The sequence below is a fragment of the Salminus brasiliensis genome, chromosome 16 (genome assembly GCF_030463535.1).
Source record: "Salminus brasiliensis chromosome 16, fSalBra1.hap2, whole genome shotgun sequence".
In the NCBI taxonomy this organism is placed as follows: domain Eukaryota; kingdom Metazoa; phylum Chordata; class Actinopteri; order Characiformes; family Bryconidae; genus Salminus; species Salminus brasiliensis.
This window is the reverse complement of record NC_132893.1, coordinates 8,694,823-8,711,522: the sequence shown is the minus strand read 5'-3', so window position 1 is coordinate 8,711,522 and position 16,700 is coordinate 8,694,823. Positions and strand designations below refer to the sequence as shown.

General features: G+C 39.2%; 1 protein-coding gene across 1 annotated transcript; it reads left to right on the top strand.

Moving 5' to 3' along the window:
• Positions 1-420: 420 nt before the first annotated feature.
• Positions 421-15,070, top strand: pitpnb (phosphatidylinositol transfer protein, beta). Its single transcript, XM_072659238.1, has 12 exons — positions 421-453; positions 3,844-3,874; positions 5,059-5,204; positions 5,685-5,776; positions 6,078-6,085; positions 6,264-6,338; positions 6,462-6,545; positions 8,517-8,594; positions 9,068-9,178; positions 9,590-9,712; positions 11,746-11,832; positions 13,015-15,070. The coding sequence occupies exons 1-11, from the start codon at positions 434-436 to the stop codon at positions 11,791-11,793; spliced, it is 816 nt and encodes a 271-aa protein (XP_072515339.1). The 5' UTR covers positions 421-433; the 3' UTR covers positions 11,794-11,832; positions 13,015-15,070.
• Positions 15,071-16,700: the final 1,630 nt, after the last annotated feature.

Here is a 16,700-nt window from a genome sequence, read left to right as displayed (position 1 = left end):
GTAAAAAAAAAGGCAATTTAAGATATATGCAATGATTTTTTTTTACTAATACAAGCTGTAATTCCAGATGTCTACAATGTACTTCTGACCTGTAACAGAAAGTAGCCTTACCACATTGTAAAATAATTAAACATTCAATTATTATTGTTATTCTAAAAGTTCAGGTCCTCTTCCACCTTCCACCTCCTCCAACTAAATTACAACCAGAGATGTTGTAATATGAATAATTACACTTTTTTCACTTTTTGACATAATGTGAATCTGACCTTTGTTGTATACATTGTATTGCTATGATTTATTTACAGTAACCTTATATTTTAAAAACTGGGTTGGATCCACCCAATCACAGGCCTCCGTGGGCGGGACCCGCGCCTCCGTCGAAAAGCGAGGTGACGTCAGCGCTGCCGCGCAGCCGCAGCCGGGCGGAGAGAAGATGGTGATCATCAAGGAGTAGTGAGTCCGACTTTCTCAGATCTAACTCCGGTTCCTCTGTGCTGGGAGACGGTATTGCTGTGTTTCACAGCCATGTTATTTCTTGCGAACTGTCGTTCAGTGTTCGTATCGCTCGTTTTGTGAGCGGGTAGGGGGGTGAGGTAAAGCGGAGACCGGCTTGGTTCGGGCCCGGCTTAGCAACGTTAGCTAGGGAGCTAGCTAGCTAACTTCACTTCACTTCGCCGCTTTGAGCGCTGAGGAGAAGATTAACTCGGTTGTACACTCCGCTGCAATGAACTGCAGACTGCGGTTCGGAACAGATAGGAACGTCGCTGTACTTCACTTTCAGTGGAAAACGGAGATGTTAAAACTTTAGCGAAGTGAGGCGAGTAGGTCCAGCTGCTGGAAAGTCGCTCAAAGCTTCCAACGGCGGAAACGAAACTACCCCGCTAACATTAGCCAGAGTAACGGCTTAGTGAGCGACGCAGGGAAGGCGCGCCTGATTTCACTGTTGGAGAAAGAAACGGTCACTGTACTTTCACCAGCTTTTTGGTGCATTATAGAAAAACGCTTCTCATATTTGTGGCGCTGGTAGCTAACTTTACACAGCTGATATTTCCTCTATATATGTATATACCTTTTGTTTAGTATTTAAAAAGGACATTGCAAACATCATACCTTTCAGAGTTGTCCCTATATATAATAGTTCTCAATTTTTCTATTGTAATGGATTTTGGATTTGGATTTTGTACTTAAATGTTATGTCAATATCATTAGACACACATGAAAATGAATTGGAGTCAGTAGAGTAGGACACAGCAGAGTGGTGCCCCTGAAAAGTAAAACCATCTCTTTTTTTTTTTAGGGTGTGAGATTGTTAAACTCATATAACTATTAAAAGTAAAATAAGGTTAAAAGTATTAATATCACATGATAAAATATAATTTCTATAATATATAACTATAAAGGTTTGTGCCACTGGTAACTTTACACAGCGGAGTATTTCTTCAGTTATATGTACAATGCCCAGCCAACACTGTTCTGTTTTGACAACGTCTATAGTTTTGGTTTTGTTTATGTTGTGCTTTATACTTTGTTTCATTGTTGAAATGTAATTTCTGTAGGTTGTGACCACAGCCTTGGAAGTTGTGACAATGTAGTGACAACTTAAACAGCACCACCTTTTGACAACGTTGTTAGAAAGCCAATTTGTTTTGTTTGGTCTCATGTATGTGAGGCTGGTAACTGTACACTGCTAAGGGTTTTCTCTATATATTTATTACAGTATTTCTGACTTATTTGAGGTCAGTAGGGCAGGACTAAGGTGGTAAGAAGCATTACGACTAGGTTGGTGCTTTTGGTTACTGGGTTAATGTGGTCTTGTTTCCCCCCTCTTAGGTTTATGTGCTGCGTCCACTAGCTAACCATGAACACTTAAGCTAATTATATTCACTACAGTCTCTTTAGGTAGTCAGTTATTTTTAGACATTGCTTCATGTCCTTTCTTTTGTAGCATGATCGAGTTTAGCGTTGTCTGGCGTGATTATGGCCTACCTGCTGTTGTCAGGCACGGTGTACTGGGAATTAAGTTTCTGGATCAGCTGTTGTTGTGCAGTACCTCCTGTTCTTTCAAGACCCGCTTTAGGTTACGGCTTTTGTTCACAGTATTAGACAGTAGTGTAAGCATTATAGCCCTAATGGCCTCTTGAAAGTTTAAAAGTGTTACCTAAAGGGGGAAATTACATAAAGTTGTATACATTTTAGATAACTTTTTCACAGACGTTACAGACGTCTGGTTCTCATTACCACCACTGTGAACATCAAACCACTCTTAACCACTGAATAATTTAAATGGTTTTCATGTAATAAAAGACCCCTTTGAGTAACCATATAGTTTTTACACACTCTATCTGTTGTCATCATTAGTGACTGGTAGTTTGCCATAGTTTAAGACTTAGACTCTAAGACTCAGTGGTTCTCCAGCCAGTTAGGTGGTTACCAAGTAATTTTTGAATTTAAGAACCCATTAAATGTGCAGGGTGTCCACCAAGACCAGGGTTGGGAATCACTGGTCTTTACTTTAATCACTTATCCATAAGCTTGTGTATTTCCTCACTGCTCACATCTGTCGCTTTACATCGGGCTCTTCTTGAAGAGCACAGCCTTTTTCGCAAATATCTGAGTCGTTTGACCTTGCTTTGGCAACTGTCAAAGTAGTAGAGGAGAAAATATGAATTTAATTATCACAATATTATGTTTTTGCAATGCTGTAAAGATTGGTGACACAGTTGTTTTTGTTTCTTTGTGTCCCACTTTTATGATTGCTTTAAATATAAACTTTAACACAAAGTTTATGCAATTATTTTTTTTGTTTGTTTGTTTTTTGTACGGTGACCAAAAAAATAAAGACAATGTGTTGATTGTGGTATCAGAGTGTAACCCCTGTATTGTAAAGGTTCTTGCTAATACACAGTCCTAGAAAGTGGTGTGTGGTTTATTTTTAAGACTGAGCCCCTGCAAAGTAGGCAGCATCAAGCTGGTATAATCAGAAAGGCTGTCTGAGGGAACTACTCAGTGCTGCCATTCTACAGGATTGATAGGGATTAAAGGTGGGATTGATGAGACTTTACAGTGGTCTCAGTACAATAAGCCAAGCCTTTTTTGGTCTAAATTTTTGGCTGCTGAATATGTGCATTTCTTCTTTTAACATGTACTTGTAATGTAAAGTCATTAACAAACTTAGCTCAGTGAACGTTTCCTGTTTCCATCCAGCTCCTGAATTAAATTGAGTCACATCACTGAAAAGTTGCATGAAAATATGCAAATAAGACATTAGATCTGTATAAGAAAATTAAGCTGTTTACATTGTGTTCATAAAAATGTTTCTGGGAAACATGGAGTGCGTTTACAGAAGAATCAGATAAATGTTGAGCAGCTGCTTGTTCCGGTTTCGTTTGATTTTATGGCTGTTTTACATCATAAAAGCAAAGAGACAAAAAACACGCTGGCAAACATGTCGGCTTAGGAAATGCTCATAAATCCGATGCTGCAACTTCTGTCTTTTTACTGTTTATTTTTCCTTAGATGTGTTTTAATTTTAGCAGTACAAGAGATGTGTTCTGTCTTGTTTTGTAGATCAGCTGTAACAACAAACACCATCACCTACATCAACAATGTAGCATTTTTATTAGCATTTAAAGTAGATATTCAATGCCTCAACTAGCCTAACGCAAGTATACTAACTTTTATGCAATTTTTTTGTAATTTTCATATTTTAAGTTTGCATTAAGACTATTAACTATCTATTAAAAAATTGAGAAAGTCTAGCTTCTGTCACATTGTTTGCCCTGATGCTGAAACTAATTTATTTTGTTTCTTTCTCTTCTCCTTTCCTCAATCTCTCTGGTGTAGCCGTGTGGTCTTGCCATGCTCGGTAGAAGAGGTGAGTGCTTCTTTTTCCCTTGATGTTTCACCAGCTGCACTTCTGTAACCTTAGAAAGATATGATATAATGTCTCAGCTAAAACAGAACCTTGTTTCACCGTCCTGATTGGTGAATAACTGAGTGTTTTCATGCAGACTCAGATTGTGATAATGGGCTAACTAATTCAAGAATTTGTTTTTACATTCACCTATCTTTTACTATCCACTGGAAAGATATTGTTTGATAGAAGATAATTTTTTGTAAATTATGTATTTACTTCACAGAAGAAATAATCTTATAATATCTGTTACATATGATATGGTTGCAAGAAGACAATTAAAATGAATACCATATTCAGAGTTGACTGTTTTAATCAACATTCCTATGGAACTTTCATTATATGAAAGATAAATAAAACTCATAATATTGATTTGCGCTGGCCAGGATGTATTGCTTTTAAGTGGAATGGCTGTTAAGTTAAACTAATATTTACAGTGTTGTGGGACTGCAATTGTTATTCATTTTAAGTTGATTAAAAAATGTTTTTAGGGAATTGCCTCGTTGTTTGCAATTTCACTGATAAACAGGACAGATTATCAAACAGGCTTCAGGAATCACTGGCTCAAAGCGGAATTACAGATTTCTTGAAATTAAGTTAAAGTGGTATTAAAACTAGATGTTTGAATGTGCTGAGATGGACAGATGCCCATATAATACATGATTTAAACAAGGTTTTTTTGTTGTTGTTTTTTTACAGTGAGTCTGATTTATACACCCATTTATATGCGTTTTAACAAAAAGCCTGTTATTGTTTGGCCTTAAACACATTACAAAAAAAATTGACAACATATTTGGTAAATTAAGAGAATTTCCCCACTGCAGGACTAATAAAGGATTATCTTACCTTAATTGGCTGATGTAATTAATAATGAGTGAATTACTGTAGTTGTGTTATCTAGTGCCAGTCTCTTCTAAACAACACACTGTCTTTTTATTGTCTGTTACCACTAAAGACATTGCAATAATTATTACACTGTTCTGTGAGAAAATCACTGCTTGGCTTCATCATGCATATGAGAGACAACAGTTATAGTTGATATTCCACTGAAGCCTCTGTTTTACTTAACGGATTAATGGATGAATGATTGGATGAACACACATGAGAATACGGTGCTAATAAGCTATTTTTCCTCTTCCTTGCAGTACCAAGTTGGGCAGCTTTTCTCTGTGGCTGAGGCCAGCAAGAATGAAACGGGTGGCGGAGAAGGGATCGAAGTGCTGACTAATGAACCGTATGAAAAAGAGGGGGAGAAAGGACAATACACACACAAAATCTATCACTTAAAAAGGTGAGTAAACCTAAATTAAATTCGAATACATTACAATGTAATCAGTTGTCTTCCTTGTCAGGGTTAAAATCTGGGTCACTGTTTGTGGCATTAAATTCACACTCAGTTCATCTTTGTGTGTTCTTGTTACTCTTAATGAGAAGAATCCTTTTTTTGAAACATTAGGGTGTTTAATTTTGGTAGGTGAGTGAGCCAAGGGTGCTGCACAGAGAGTGCCACACCCTCAAATATACACCACAGGTTTGTGTAGATTTGTGTCTATTTTGCTTAAACCACTGAAGAAACAACCCTACCCCCTTTCTTAAAGAGCACTGCACTTTATTTTCTATGAATCAAGGTCTGCTTTCTTCTGTTTACCACAAGTCACTTCTGTGGTGTTTGATCACCAGATGCTGGACTGTTATATGTAGAACAAAATGAGGAACTGCCATAAGTAGGGAATAATGCCGTCTTATGTCTTTTTTTTTTGTCTTTGCACAGTAAAGTGCCCGGCTTTGTGAAGATGATTGCACCGGAGGGGGCTCTAGTATTCCACGAAAAAGCCTGGAATGCCTATCCATACTGTCGTACAAGTAGGTTGTCTTATGATTTAGGACACATATATTGAATCAGTTATTTGCTGTTACATTTGTTCATTCAAACATTTTGTCTGAGAGTTTGACATGAGTTAATCAGGACAGCTCTGTTCAAACTGCTTAGTAATGAATGCAAACTTACAGATTCGAAATGGTGTGTTTTCTAAATGAGGTTTTAATTACTGGTTGATTTGTTTTTATTGGATAAAATATGTGAATGTTTAATATAACAAAATTCTTGATTTGTTTTTGTCTCAACACCCTCATCCCTTAATATTTGCTGCTCCATTTTCTTCAGTTGTGACGGTAAGTAGATATTTTATGGTCCATCCTTAATCAGTGGTTTTAGAGCCACACTGGTCGCTTGAGAAAGCCTGAATACTATATTATGTAGTTGTTGTCATTATTGGCTTACACATTGAGTGGCATAATACTTTCCACTGTGTAAGCACTGTATATATTTTCTTTGCCTTTGGTTTTGCAGAATGAATACATGAAAGACGACTTCATGATCAAAATTGAAACGTGGCACAAACCGGACATGGGCTCTATGGAAAATGTGAGCGGTGACACATTTCTGGTGTTATTATTTTACTTCATCTCTGTTCTTCTGGCACTGGTATTGTGTTTTTGTTTTTTTATGTGCCTTTAACTGAATGTATCTTCTTTTTTGTTGTTGTAGGTGCATGACTTGGACCCAGAGACATGGAAGACTGTCGAGGTGGTACCTATTGATGTAGCAGACAGATCACAAGTGGAGCCAGGAGTGAGTATATTCTGTGAGATGCAAGCAAAATGGCTCTGATTTCACTTGTCTTCCCTTAAATTTCTATAGCAATATGCTTGATAGGAACCGCAAGGTATCTTTCCAGCATCACTGGTGCATCTGTACTGCTAATGTTTGTTTAGCAAATTACCACACAATAACTACTGGATTTATATTCAGAATTTCATTTCATTTGCATATTTCAGATAGGTGCATATGTAAAGGGGATTTTTGCAATGTATGGTTCACAGTAGTTTCACCACACAATAGTTACCACACAAATTACCACACAGTAGTTACTGGATTTATATTCGGAATTTCATTTCATTTGCATATTTCAGATAAGTGCATATGTAAGGAGATTTTTGCAATGTATGGTTCACAGTAGTTGCTGACCTGTATGCTTTAAGAAGCTGGTACAAAATTGTGATTCTGGCTTATTGGCAACAAAAGGGATTTAAGAGAGAGTTTTTCAGATCACATGACCATGTCCTGTCACAAGCTATGCCTGCTTGAGCTTGCTCCTTGATTGCCACTGCTGAAGGTCTTCCTCTATGATGTAATGGTGGATTAGAGTATATGTGTGGCGTGCACAGACCATTTCATGCCCTCCCACCTCAGGCACCACTTTACTTGGGACGTCTGTAATCCTTAAGCCATCGGCATACAGCCAAGCCCTGCTTGAGGTGAGACTCCACACGTCTCCCGTCAGCGGAAGAGCAGGATCTCTACTGGCTTTCTTTTTGAAGAAAGTAAAGGTTTAGAGACCATATACAAAAATGCTACGAATGCTATGTTATGTCTTAAAAAAAAGCAACACTCGGACATTTTCAGAGCAGTATTTTTTTTTTATTATTATCAATGGTTGTATCTATGTTATTTTTTGCACCATTAGAGACTTGGTTTGATTTATTGATCACTAACAATGAAATGTGGCTCAGTTGATTATAGAAATAACTGCTATTTGCAGCCCTATTTACCATTTGGATGGTAGGCACATGCAAAATACAATGTGCAGGCCAAAAAAAATTATAAGCAAAAAAGAATCCAAATGGCTCCTTTCCTGCTCTGTACATGTAATCCATCCTATAGACATCACATTGTGAACTGATTCTGTTAAAAAGATAGACTGGTTAAATTTAACCTAACCAGTCAGTAGTAACTTTCCCCCTTTGTTAACCTCCAACCCATCCCCTTTGACACTGCTTTTTGTTGAAATGGAGCAAGAACTTAATACTCTGAGCACTGCAATATCTTCGTGCTTTGTACCTTTAATGACTTAAGTGGATCAGTCTTGGGGCAGAGTTAATCCTAGTTACCATCTGCCCAAGGTGTTCAGTGTGTAGGTCTTGGAGTTTAAAAGTGTAGTGTGTTATGCATATGTCGGGGAGAGGGTGGGTGATAAGAGAGGAGGCGCATAAATAAATTAGGGGGGGGGGGGAGTGTCAAATAAGTCAAGACAACACCTCAATTGACATTTACACAATTTTAAAAAGCACTTCTGTAGCATTTTTCCCTTAAACTCATTGTGATGCTCCACTCACTGCAATGAGGAGGATAGTGTCTCTGTTGTTGCTACTCTGGGCCAGAACTCTGAATTTAACTGCACTGTTTAACTCTGGTGAGGCAGGCAGGATAACACTTATGAGAACTTGCCTGATTCATAGTTGTGTAACATCCTGTAATATTGCTCTACCACCACAGTCCACATGCTTCTTTCACTTTGTGTATCTCTCAGCTTGTCCAGAAATGCATGAAAGGGGGTTCTTTAGGGGTGTGTCTAAGTGTGAATTTCATTTTTCACCTAGAGCTTAATTTTTACATTATGCTGCTAAGAGTATAAATGTATCTCTGAATTTCTTTGTGTCCCTCATGATTTAATTGCTTTTGAGCGGCAATAACGTTTGTCACAGATCTGGCTTGGAGTTTAGCGATTGTCTGAACTTTTCGTTTCTTTTCTGTTCTGTGCAGGACTATAAGCCAGAAGAAGACCCTGCCCTCTTTCACTCTGAGAAAACAGGCAGAGGTCCTCTAGGCCCAGAATGGAAGGTAAAAGTCATGCTCTGTGTATAAATGTGTCACATATCTTAAGCAGAAATCATTATAACAGGTTCATTATCCATCTGGATCTGTTTATTTTTGTAATTTAGATTGTATTTATTTTTAACTGATCCTGACTCAAATAGAATGTAAACCTAACACGCCTCATGGGGAAAGCGGAGTGAATACTTTTTACACCACTACATTACTATCAGTAAGTAACGACACTTTGAGCTCCACAGTGCAGTTCTACATGGAACCTCAGAGACAAGTTGATTCCATTAAGCAAGGTACATTTCACCTTGAGAGGCAGTGCACATAACATTATATGAGCCCTGCACGACGATTCGTTTAGTTTGATTGGAGTTTAAGGTTAATGTGGCATCCAGCCCTGCCCTCGATCGGTACCGGCACTCGAGGCCGCTGATCAGTCTATCTCTACTCTCTTTTTTTTATACATATATTTTTTTGTTTTCTAACAGTCAGAGCTTGCTGCAAATGAAAATGCTCCCCGAATGTGCGCATACAAACTCGTTACGGTGAAGTTCAAATGGTGGGGCCTTCAAAGCAAAATAGAGCATTTCATCCACAAAGTAAGTATGATCACTGACTGCTATTTCTAAATTTGCAATTTCTAAAAGCCTTTTAAAGTTGGTGTTTCAGCCCAAGGAAATGTTTGCTTTTGCCTGCATGAGGGGCACACTATTATTAAGTTATTTAATGTTTTGGCTGATTGGTGTATTTAACAGTCTTAAAGGCACAGTAACAAACAAAACAGTGTTTAATTAAGGCACACAGAGACGTAGGGAAATGCTCTTGTGTAAACAATACTGTTTAGTACATAAAACTGCACAAACATAGGTAGCATAATAAGTAGAGCATAAATATATATATAAAAAATAGCTAAATGTTCAATGTTTCAATTAACAAATGTTAATTTTGTTCTCATATGGTGCTTTATGCAAAAATCAATCCTTGTTCTTCCACTTTTCCTCTGTCTGCAGCAAGAGAAGAGAATCTTTACCAACTTTCATCGCCAGCTCTTTTGCTGGATTGACAACTGGGTTGAGCTCACCATGGAGGACATCCGGCGGATGGAGGCTGAGACACAGAAGGAGCTAGAAGAGGTAAGGTGCTACATAAAACCACAGCATTGCATGCGTAAGATTATTCCCGGTGTTGAGTAACTCTAGCTGTTGACTGCAGCTACTGTGGCTGTCTAAGTGTGTTTTCTTATCGTTGGGAAATCTCCGGGTCAGTCCCTGGTGATTCTAGTGGCATAGAACATAATTGGCCTCATTCTCTCTGGGTGTGTGGGATGACCCTCCTTCTGCCACCTTCGCTCAGCGCAATGCTGCGTACAGAATTGACAGCTTTCACCTTCACATGCATTCAGCTGTCCAGTGGAGTTCTGGATTTGTGTGTTGAAGGAAGCCATGCTAGCTTTAATCCTCCCAGCACTGGTAATGATTGGTGGTATTCTTGCAAGTTCTAGCATCAGACCTGTGTGGGCCTATCCTCTTTTGCAACACCCACTTTCAGTTTTTGTGTTAGAATTTTTGGTCAAAAGGTCTGTGGTCATATTATTTGAAGTGAATGCAGTCTGAAGTAGGCTACTGCTATGGACACTGATCATAAAGTAGCTCACTGTGTTAATCCAACATGCTATTTAATGCTGTTTAGAGTGTAGCTAACAACATAAATATTGTAGGGCTACAGTGCAAAGATCCAGATCCAAAGAAAAGGACCTGCATCTATAGTTGGGAAACCAGCATCAGAACATCCTTACCCAGAGAAATGACTCTGTTATGACGCTCCAGTCTAACGGACACGTCAGGTGTTTGTGTCAGGTAAGCGCTAACCTACCTAAGAGCTTCACAAGCCCCAGACGTGTCCCTTTCTCTGGGCGAGTACGTTGGTGTTGGTTTCCCCTTCACAAAAAAACAGCAGAGGTATGGATGTGAATAAAAGTTATATGGTGCTATGTCTTCTGCTTACTGTGCCACCCTCTAACTGAGCATTTTATAATACTCATTTTGTGTGTTTATTATTGCTGTGGTTCTAATCTATACAAAAGATCTGCTGTCACATCGGACGTTCTACTCAAACTAAACAAAAATGGCCACCGCATTGTTTAATGGAAAATATTTTGGAATTTTGTTTTCCACTACAGAAAAACATTTGATCAGAATCTTATTTCCAAGTCTTAGGATTTAAAACAAGATTGAGGTTGTCTGTATTGTTATGCTATAGTGTTAATCAACACCTCTGTTTTCTAACTTTTTGACCTAGGAAGTTCTGTGGTGAAAAGAGCCTTAAAGAAAGATGTGTTTTTGTGCAATAAAGGACTTATATGCTCAGTATTGTTTTTCTCTTCTGGTTGCTACTGGCTACTCTGTAATATTCTCTATTTTCAGTGTGTGTTTGTGTTGAACATGGCCCAACTCAATAAGGGCTGGTAGTTGGCTCAACTTCTTCCTCTTAGCCTGTTAGAAATGCAATCCAACCGCGCGGCCCCTCCAAAGCCTGACGCGCTCTGTGATCATTTTCAGCCCTCAGCCAAGGAAAACCACAGACTTTCCATTCGCTGGGAAATATTGATCGATACTTACTCTTCCATATGCCCGGGGTTTAGCCTGGTATTATTTTAACTTTAAGCTGTAGTTTGCCAAAATGAATAGTCTATTGATTCTTATATCATCAACTTTCAGTCTCATTACAACTAATGGTCTGGCCCCTGTAATTTGTCTTTTCATTTGCCCAATTTGGTTATCTTGGTTTTCAAAGTTGGACAGGTTTTTCCTTCTGTGAATGCAGCAAGTGTGATGGAAATTAAGCCAATATATTTAGTGAGTACTACATTTGGTCTGCTAGTGCCAAGCTTTACCGCTGCTTTTTTGCCTAATATTTGATTTGATGGTTTATTTTGGCCTCTTCACTCAGATCATTCCAAGCTCTTCTTTTTTACAGCCAGTTTGAGAATGATGTTGATCATGGTTCTTGATGCAAGTGCTAAGCAGTTCTCTCTGTTAAGCCCTGATTGGAATCATTCATTTTCAGGATTACTCTTTCAAAGTGTTAACCCTTTGCTGTTTCTTCCTACAGGGATTAACGTTTAGTCTGTAGTGCGTGTGTTAACGTGTTGCTGTTTTGTGTTTAGATGCGTTGCAAAGGCACAGTAAGAGGCACAACAGCAGCAGAAGAGTAGCTGTGGCTATCTAGTAGTGCAACAGGTGAAGTGCAATCCGTAAGTTCTGCAGGAGTCGGAGGGCGAAGCCCTGCCGGGAGGAACTGGTGGCGCTTGTTCCTCATGCCTCATATTCATTCCTAAACATTTTCCAGTCGCTTCCCAGCACTGTATCCATTTAGGTTCACAGCCAGCAAATGATAAGAATAGATCGGGTGACAGACTCGCAATAGGGTCTTGTGAAAAAGCCGATCAGTATTAGATTAGTCAAAAAGGCCTTGCTGCCCAGGCTTGATGGCATGTTCACAAGCCAAGAGAATCTGTACCACCCATCATGATAAATAAGAAACACAATGTTGGCCACTACTGTTGCTCATGTCTTAAAACACACAAATGAGAAACATAAAAAATCTTATTGGCCAGATCAGGAACCGATCTTGCATGAGTTCTTGCATCAGGCATGTGGACCAAATGGAGGCAGTCTGTCCTGTACACCACAGGTGCTGCCGATGCATGATGTCAAGCATGTAAACTAACAACCATTTCATCTTCTGCCTTTCACTTTTCCTCACCTCATAGTTAGTAATTCCATTGAGTTTCATTGCTTATTTTCTTCTGTTTTCCGTTTTCTTCCTCTTCCAATATGGACAGATTATGCTCCGCTCTAAAGCTGCCCACTTTTTCTAAGACTGACTACAGGCTTTCTCTGTTCTCCTGACAGAAACCCTTTTTCTCAGAAAAGAGTAGAATGTTTGGCTAGACTACAAGGTTCCATATTTGACCTATTATTCCTCCTCGCCTGTTTGGCTGTACAGTAAACTTTTTCCAGACTTCTCCAAAATCCTTGTTTCTCTTTGTTCTCCTTGTGCTAACCATTACATTTCTCCCCTTGCCTCTCTTTTCTTGATTTGAAATGTCTGATTTTGTGCATGAGATCTAATGCTTTTTTCTTGAGGTGCTGGATGTGTATCAATGTATTTCTGTTATGTTATTGTGAAGTGTTGGACCTGGAATGCTGAAGATTGTAAGAGTGGGATTAGACCCAGTTACCTTGCCTTGCTTGACTAACTTCTGCATCTTTGGCAAATGAAAATGCATAGTGAATGTGTTTAAGCTAATAGCTCTAAAAGAATACAGCAGTGCCAAATAACAATGATGCCTACTTCACATTGAGGGCTCCACTTTTTGTTCTCTTGTGACTTCCCTTTCACTTTGTTCTCCCTCTCTTCTCCTCTTTTTCAGCTTCGTAAGACTGGTCAGGTTCGAGGTACCAGTGCCGCTCACGAGCAATGAGACAAGACAAAAGGATCCTACTGTAATATTCTGACATGGGGTGGGGGGGGTGACGAAGCTGGCCAGCAGCGTACAGTGTGGTTCTGTCCTCCACCAGCCTGAGGGAATGTCCCCACAATTGATAGTTGTGTACCCAGCTCAGCGTTACTCCCAGTCACCTTTCTCAACACAGACAACAGCCTCACACTGGCTCTCACCACTATACAGAATTTGCCTGCAGTGGCATTAGTCAAGAACGATAGGAAACTGTGCTTTGAGTAGGACATTTGCGATCTTTAAGAAAAAAAAAAATCAAGCTTTGTGATGAGATTTGTTTCATTTTGGTGGAAGGTGCTGGACCAATTGTGATTGTCTATCTGGTATAGTCATTTCAAAACTTTTGCTGTTTTCTTTTACTAGGTATTCTCACCCCCAAAATCCCTGATTTAAGCACTTTTGTCAGTTGACTTATATTGTCTTGTTTGTTGGGTTTTTGTTATTGTAATGATCATGGTTATTCTTTAGTTTTTTCATTTAATTGCAGTAGTTTTGCCTTTCTCGTCTTGTCTGAATTAGAAAATGTTACGCTGTTGCATGGAGGCAATACTTTCAGCTGCAAAAAAACAAGCACACAAATGACCACCTCATGTGACATTGATCATGCAGTTAAAATGTCAGATCAGGTGAACCACAGACCCTTTTTGGAGAATGGTTTTGCATGAGCTTTTGCTTTTATTTAAATCTGTTTTGTTTTTGTTTTTAAATAAATATTTTTGAATAAATCGAGGTCCCTACGTTCTCAGGGGGCTCTCCTCGCTCAGCACTAGGCTGGGTGTAGACTCAGGCAGTGCCCAATGTCTGGAACACTGATCCCTTCTGATTCAGACTAGCTTGCAATGCAATTGCTGCTGCTGTTGTAGCACTCTTAGGGCCAGTTCTGTGCTGCTAGATCTCGAATGTACCTACACACATATATGAAATGCATGAACAGCGGGCCAGTCAGATTACAGACTCCTAGAATGGAAAACATCTAAAAACATCTCTTTTCTTCCCCATTATACCAATCTTTAAGATCATACGTTAATACTCCAGACTCCAGAGGTACTTGAGGATGCTACGGATTAGTGGGCAGGTGCAGGTCACGGCCTGAAAGAGGGCTTTGCTCTCCCAATTCAACAGTCAGGAGTTCCTCATCTCTATCTATTTGCACCAGCCGCCCATCAACCAGCCTAGCAAAAAAAAAAAAAAAAAAAACAGCGTCATGCTCATTTGCACTGGTCATACGAGAGACTAAACTCAAAAGGGCTGAGAATCATGTTTGAGTTTGTAGTTAACGGTAAAGCAGTGTAGCGTGTGTATGATTCCCTGTTAAACACCCACCACTGCTTTCTTAGACAGGTGAGTGATTTGGAACTGCGGACAGCCTTTTTACATTTTGGACACTGTAGTAGGCTATAGGATTTCTCAGACAGCTGAAGGCTTGTTTTTGTGGAAAGCCTGATGTTGTGTAACACCCTCACTCGTCCTGGTAGGAATGAGATGTTTGTTTTTGAAGTGACTCTTTTAAGAATGTCAAAGCAAAATCGGTGCATTATTTTTTTAGCAATGTGTAGATTTTTACAATTGTTGTAGAATTTAGTGTCCTTTCACATTTCAACCTTTTTGTGAATGTTGCAGGGCAGTCGCTGTAGCTGGCAGCATCCATTCAGGTTCAGTCACTCGCTGAGTGCCAGCTTCAGTGCAGTTTCATCAAGTTCATCATGTTGTGACCCCCACTGATCTGCTTGTGTTGCCCCATTGTTTTAGGTACTTAGGTAGGAAGCATAAAGACAGACTGAGCTTTAAGTTGAACCTTTCTGTACGCAAGTCGTCTAAATCAAGCTTGAATGTCTTGTTATACTGAAATGCTGCACCACACATGGCTGAAGAATGCTAAAATGGTATCTAAATAAATAGATTATTTGGATTACTTTTGTACACAGAAGTTGCTCTTTGATTATAAGGGGAGGGAGGGCAGGGGCAGGTGTCCGAAACGATGTATATTATCCGAAATACTGTAATAACCTAACCATAAAGACACGTTTGCAGGAGCTACTGTTTTTGACAAACTGCTTTCTGTATTTTTTATTTTCAGCACTTGAAATTCAGGGGAAATAGTGAATGTACAATGATCTTTTGTTTGTTCTCTTCTGTTTTTACAGCTTTTGAATTGGCTCTAGACAATGGAACTTAACAGAATATTTAATAAATTTCGACACAAAAGGTTTTAAGTTCTCGTTGTCTTTACTTGTCTTGCAGAATTGAAAGCAAATCCAGCAGTGCTTTTACGTTGTACAATTTCTGTTGTTCAGTTCATCATGAAAATGTTCAGGTTTTTCTTTCCTTTAAATCATCAGCTTTATCCGGATTGCAAATGACTGAATGAATGGGAAATGTTTTTTTCTGATTCTTGGTTTTTGGGCTTTTTGGTTTTGTTTTTTAAATATATAAAAATTAGTTTGGCATACTGTTTTTTTTGTTTGTTTTTTTTTTACTCCTCCTTCCTGACAAGTTGTACATATTGGTTGATAAGTGGTCAACTTATGGTGTCAGATTTTTGATTGGATTGAAATTGGACTTGCAATTTTGCCACTGATGAACATGTTGCCTTTGTGGCATTTTCAGCCACTCCTGTGCTGTTTGCCTGTGTTTGGGATCATTGCCCTGCTAAAAGCTAAAGTTTCCCCCAAGCTTTCTCACAGACGGAAGCAGCTTGTCTTCCATCATCCTGTATTTTGCACCATCCAGTCATTCTTGCTCAGTCCCCACTGCAGTAAAGCACTCCCATGACATGATGCTGCCAACCCCATGCTTCACTGTTGGCATTGTATTTGTTGAAAGTTTTTATTGGTTCCCAGACTGAGTTTAGTTGTGAGCCAACTGGCTCTGTTGTGTCCTCCTTTGTGCAATGCTTTGGACACACAGCACAGGGAATGAACTCTTATACAAACTGCATTCTTTAGTTGAGTGACCTTTTTTTACACACTAGCATCACTTTAACTGAATTGAATATTCTTATTCTTATCTTAATATATTTGTTATACAGGTGCATCTTAAGAATTTGGCTAGACCGTAAGCAGGTCGTCATCAGTCAGATATACACTTCATAAAATTTAGCAAAACAGCTGTATGTATATATGGTAGGAAAAATCACTACACTGATCAACATGAACCATTCTTGTTTCTACACTCGTCCATTTTGTCAGCTCCACTTAACAGATAAGAGCACTTTATAGTTCTATAATTAGACTGTAGTCCACCTGTTTCTCTGCATACTTTGTTAGCCTCCTTTCATCCTGTTTGCCAGTGGTCAGGACCCAACAGGACCGCCACAGAGCAGGTATTATTTGGGTGGTAGGTCATTTTCAGCACGTCAGTCTCACTGTCCACTCTATTGGACATTCCATTGTCGATGTAAAGTGGCAGAGACAGAAGCTCATTTGTTGCTGCACAGTTTGTATTGGTCATCCTCTAGTCCTTCATCTGTTGTCACAGGATGCTGTTGGCTGGATATTTTTGGTTGGTGGACTGTGGTGTGATGTTGAGGTGTTCAAAAACCGTCTCTGATCTACTACCACACTACCACCATCACCACATCAGTGTCACTGCAGTGCTGA

Excerpts from the sequence above, each read along its gene's own strand:
- pitpnb (XM_072659238.1), top strand. The coding sequence starts at position 434 with ATGGTGATCATCAAGGAGTA. Across the intron at positions 6,339-6,461 it reads ACATGGGCTCTATGGAAAAT|GTGCATGACTTGGACCCAGA; the intron begins GTGAGCGGTGAC and ends TTGTTGTTGTAG. Across the intron at positions 8,595-9,067 it reads CTCTAGGCCCAGAATGGAAG|TCAGAGCTTGCTGCAAATGA; the intron begins GTAAAAGTCATG and ends GTTTTCTAACAG.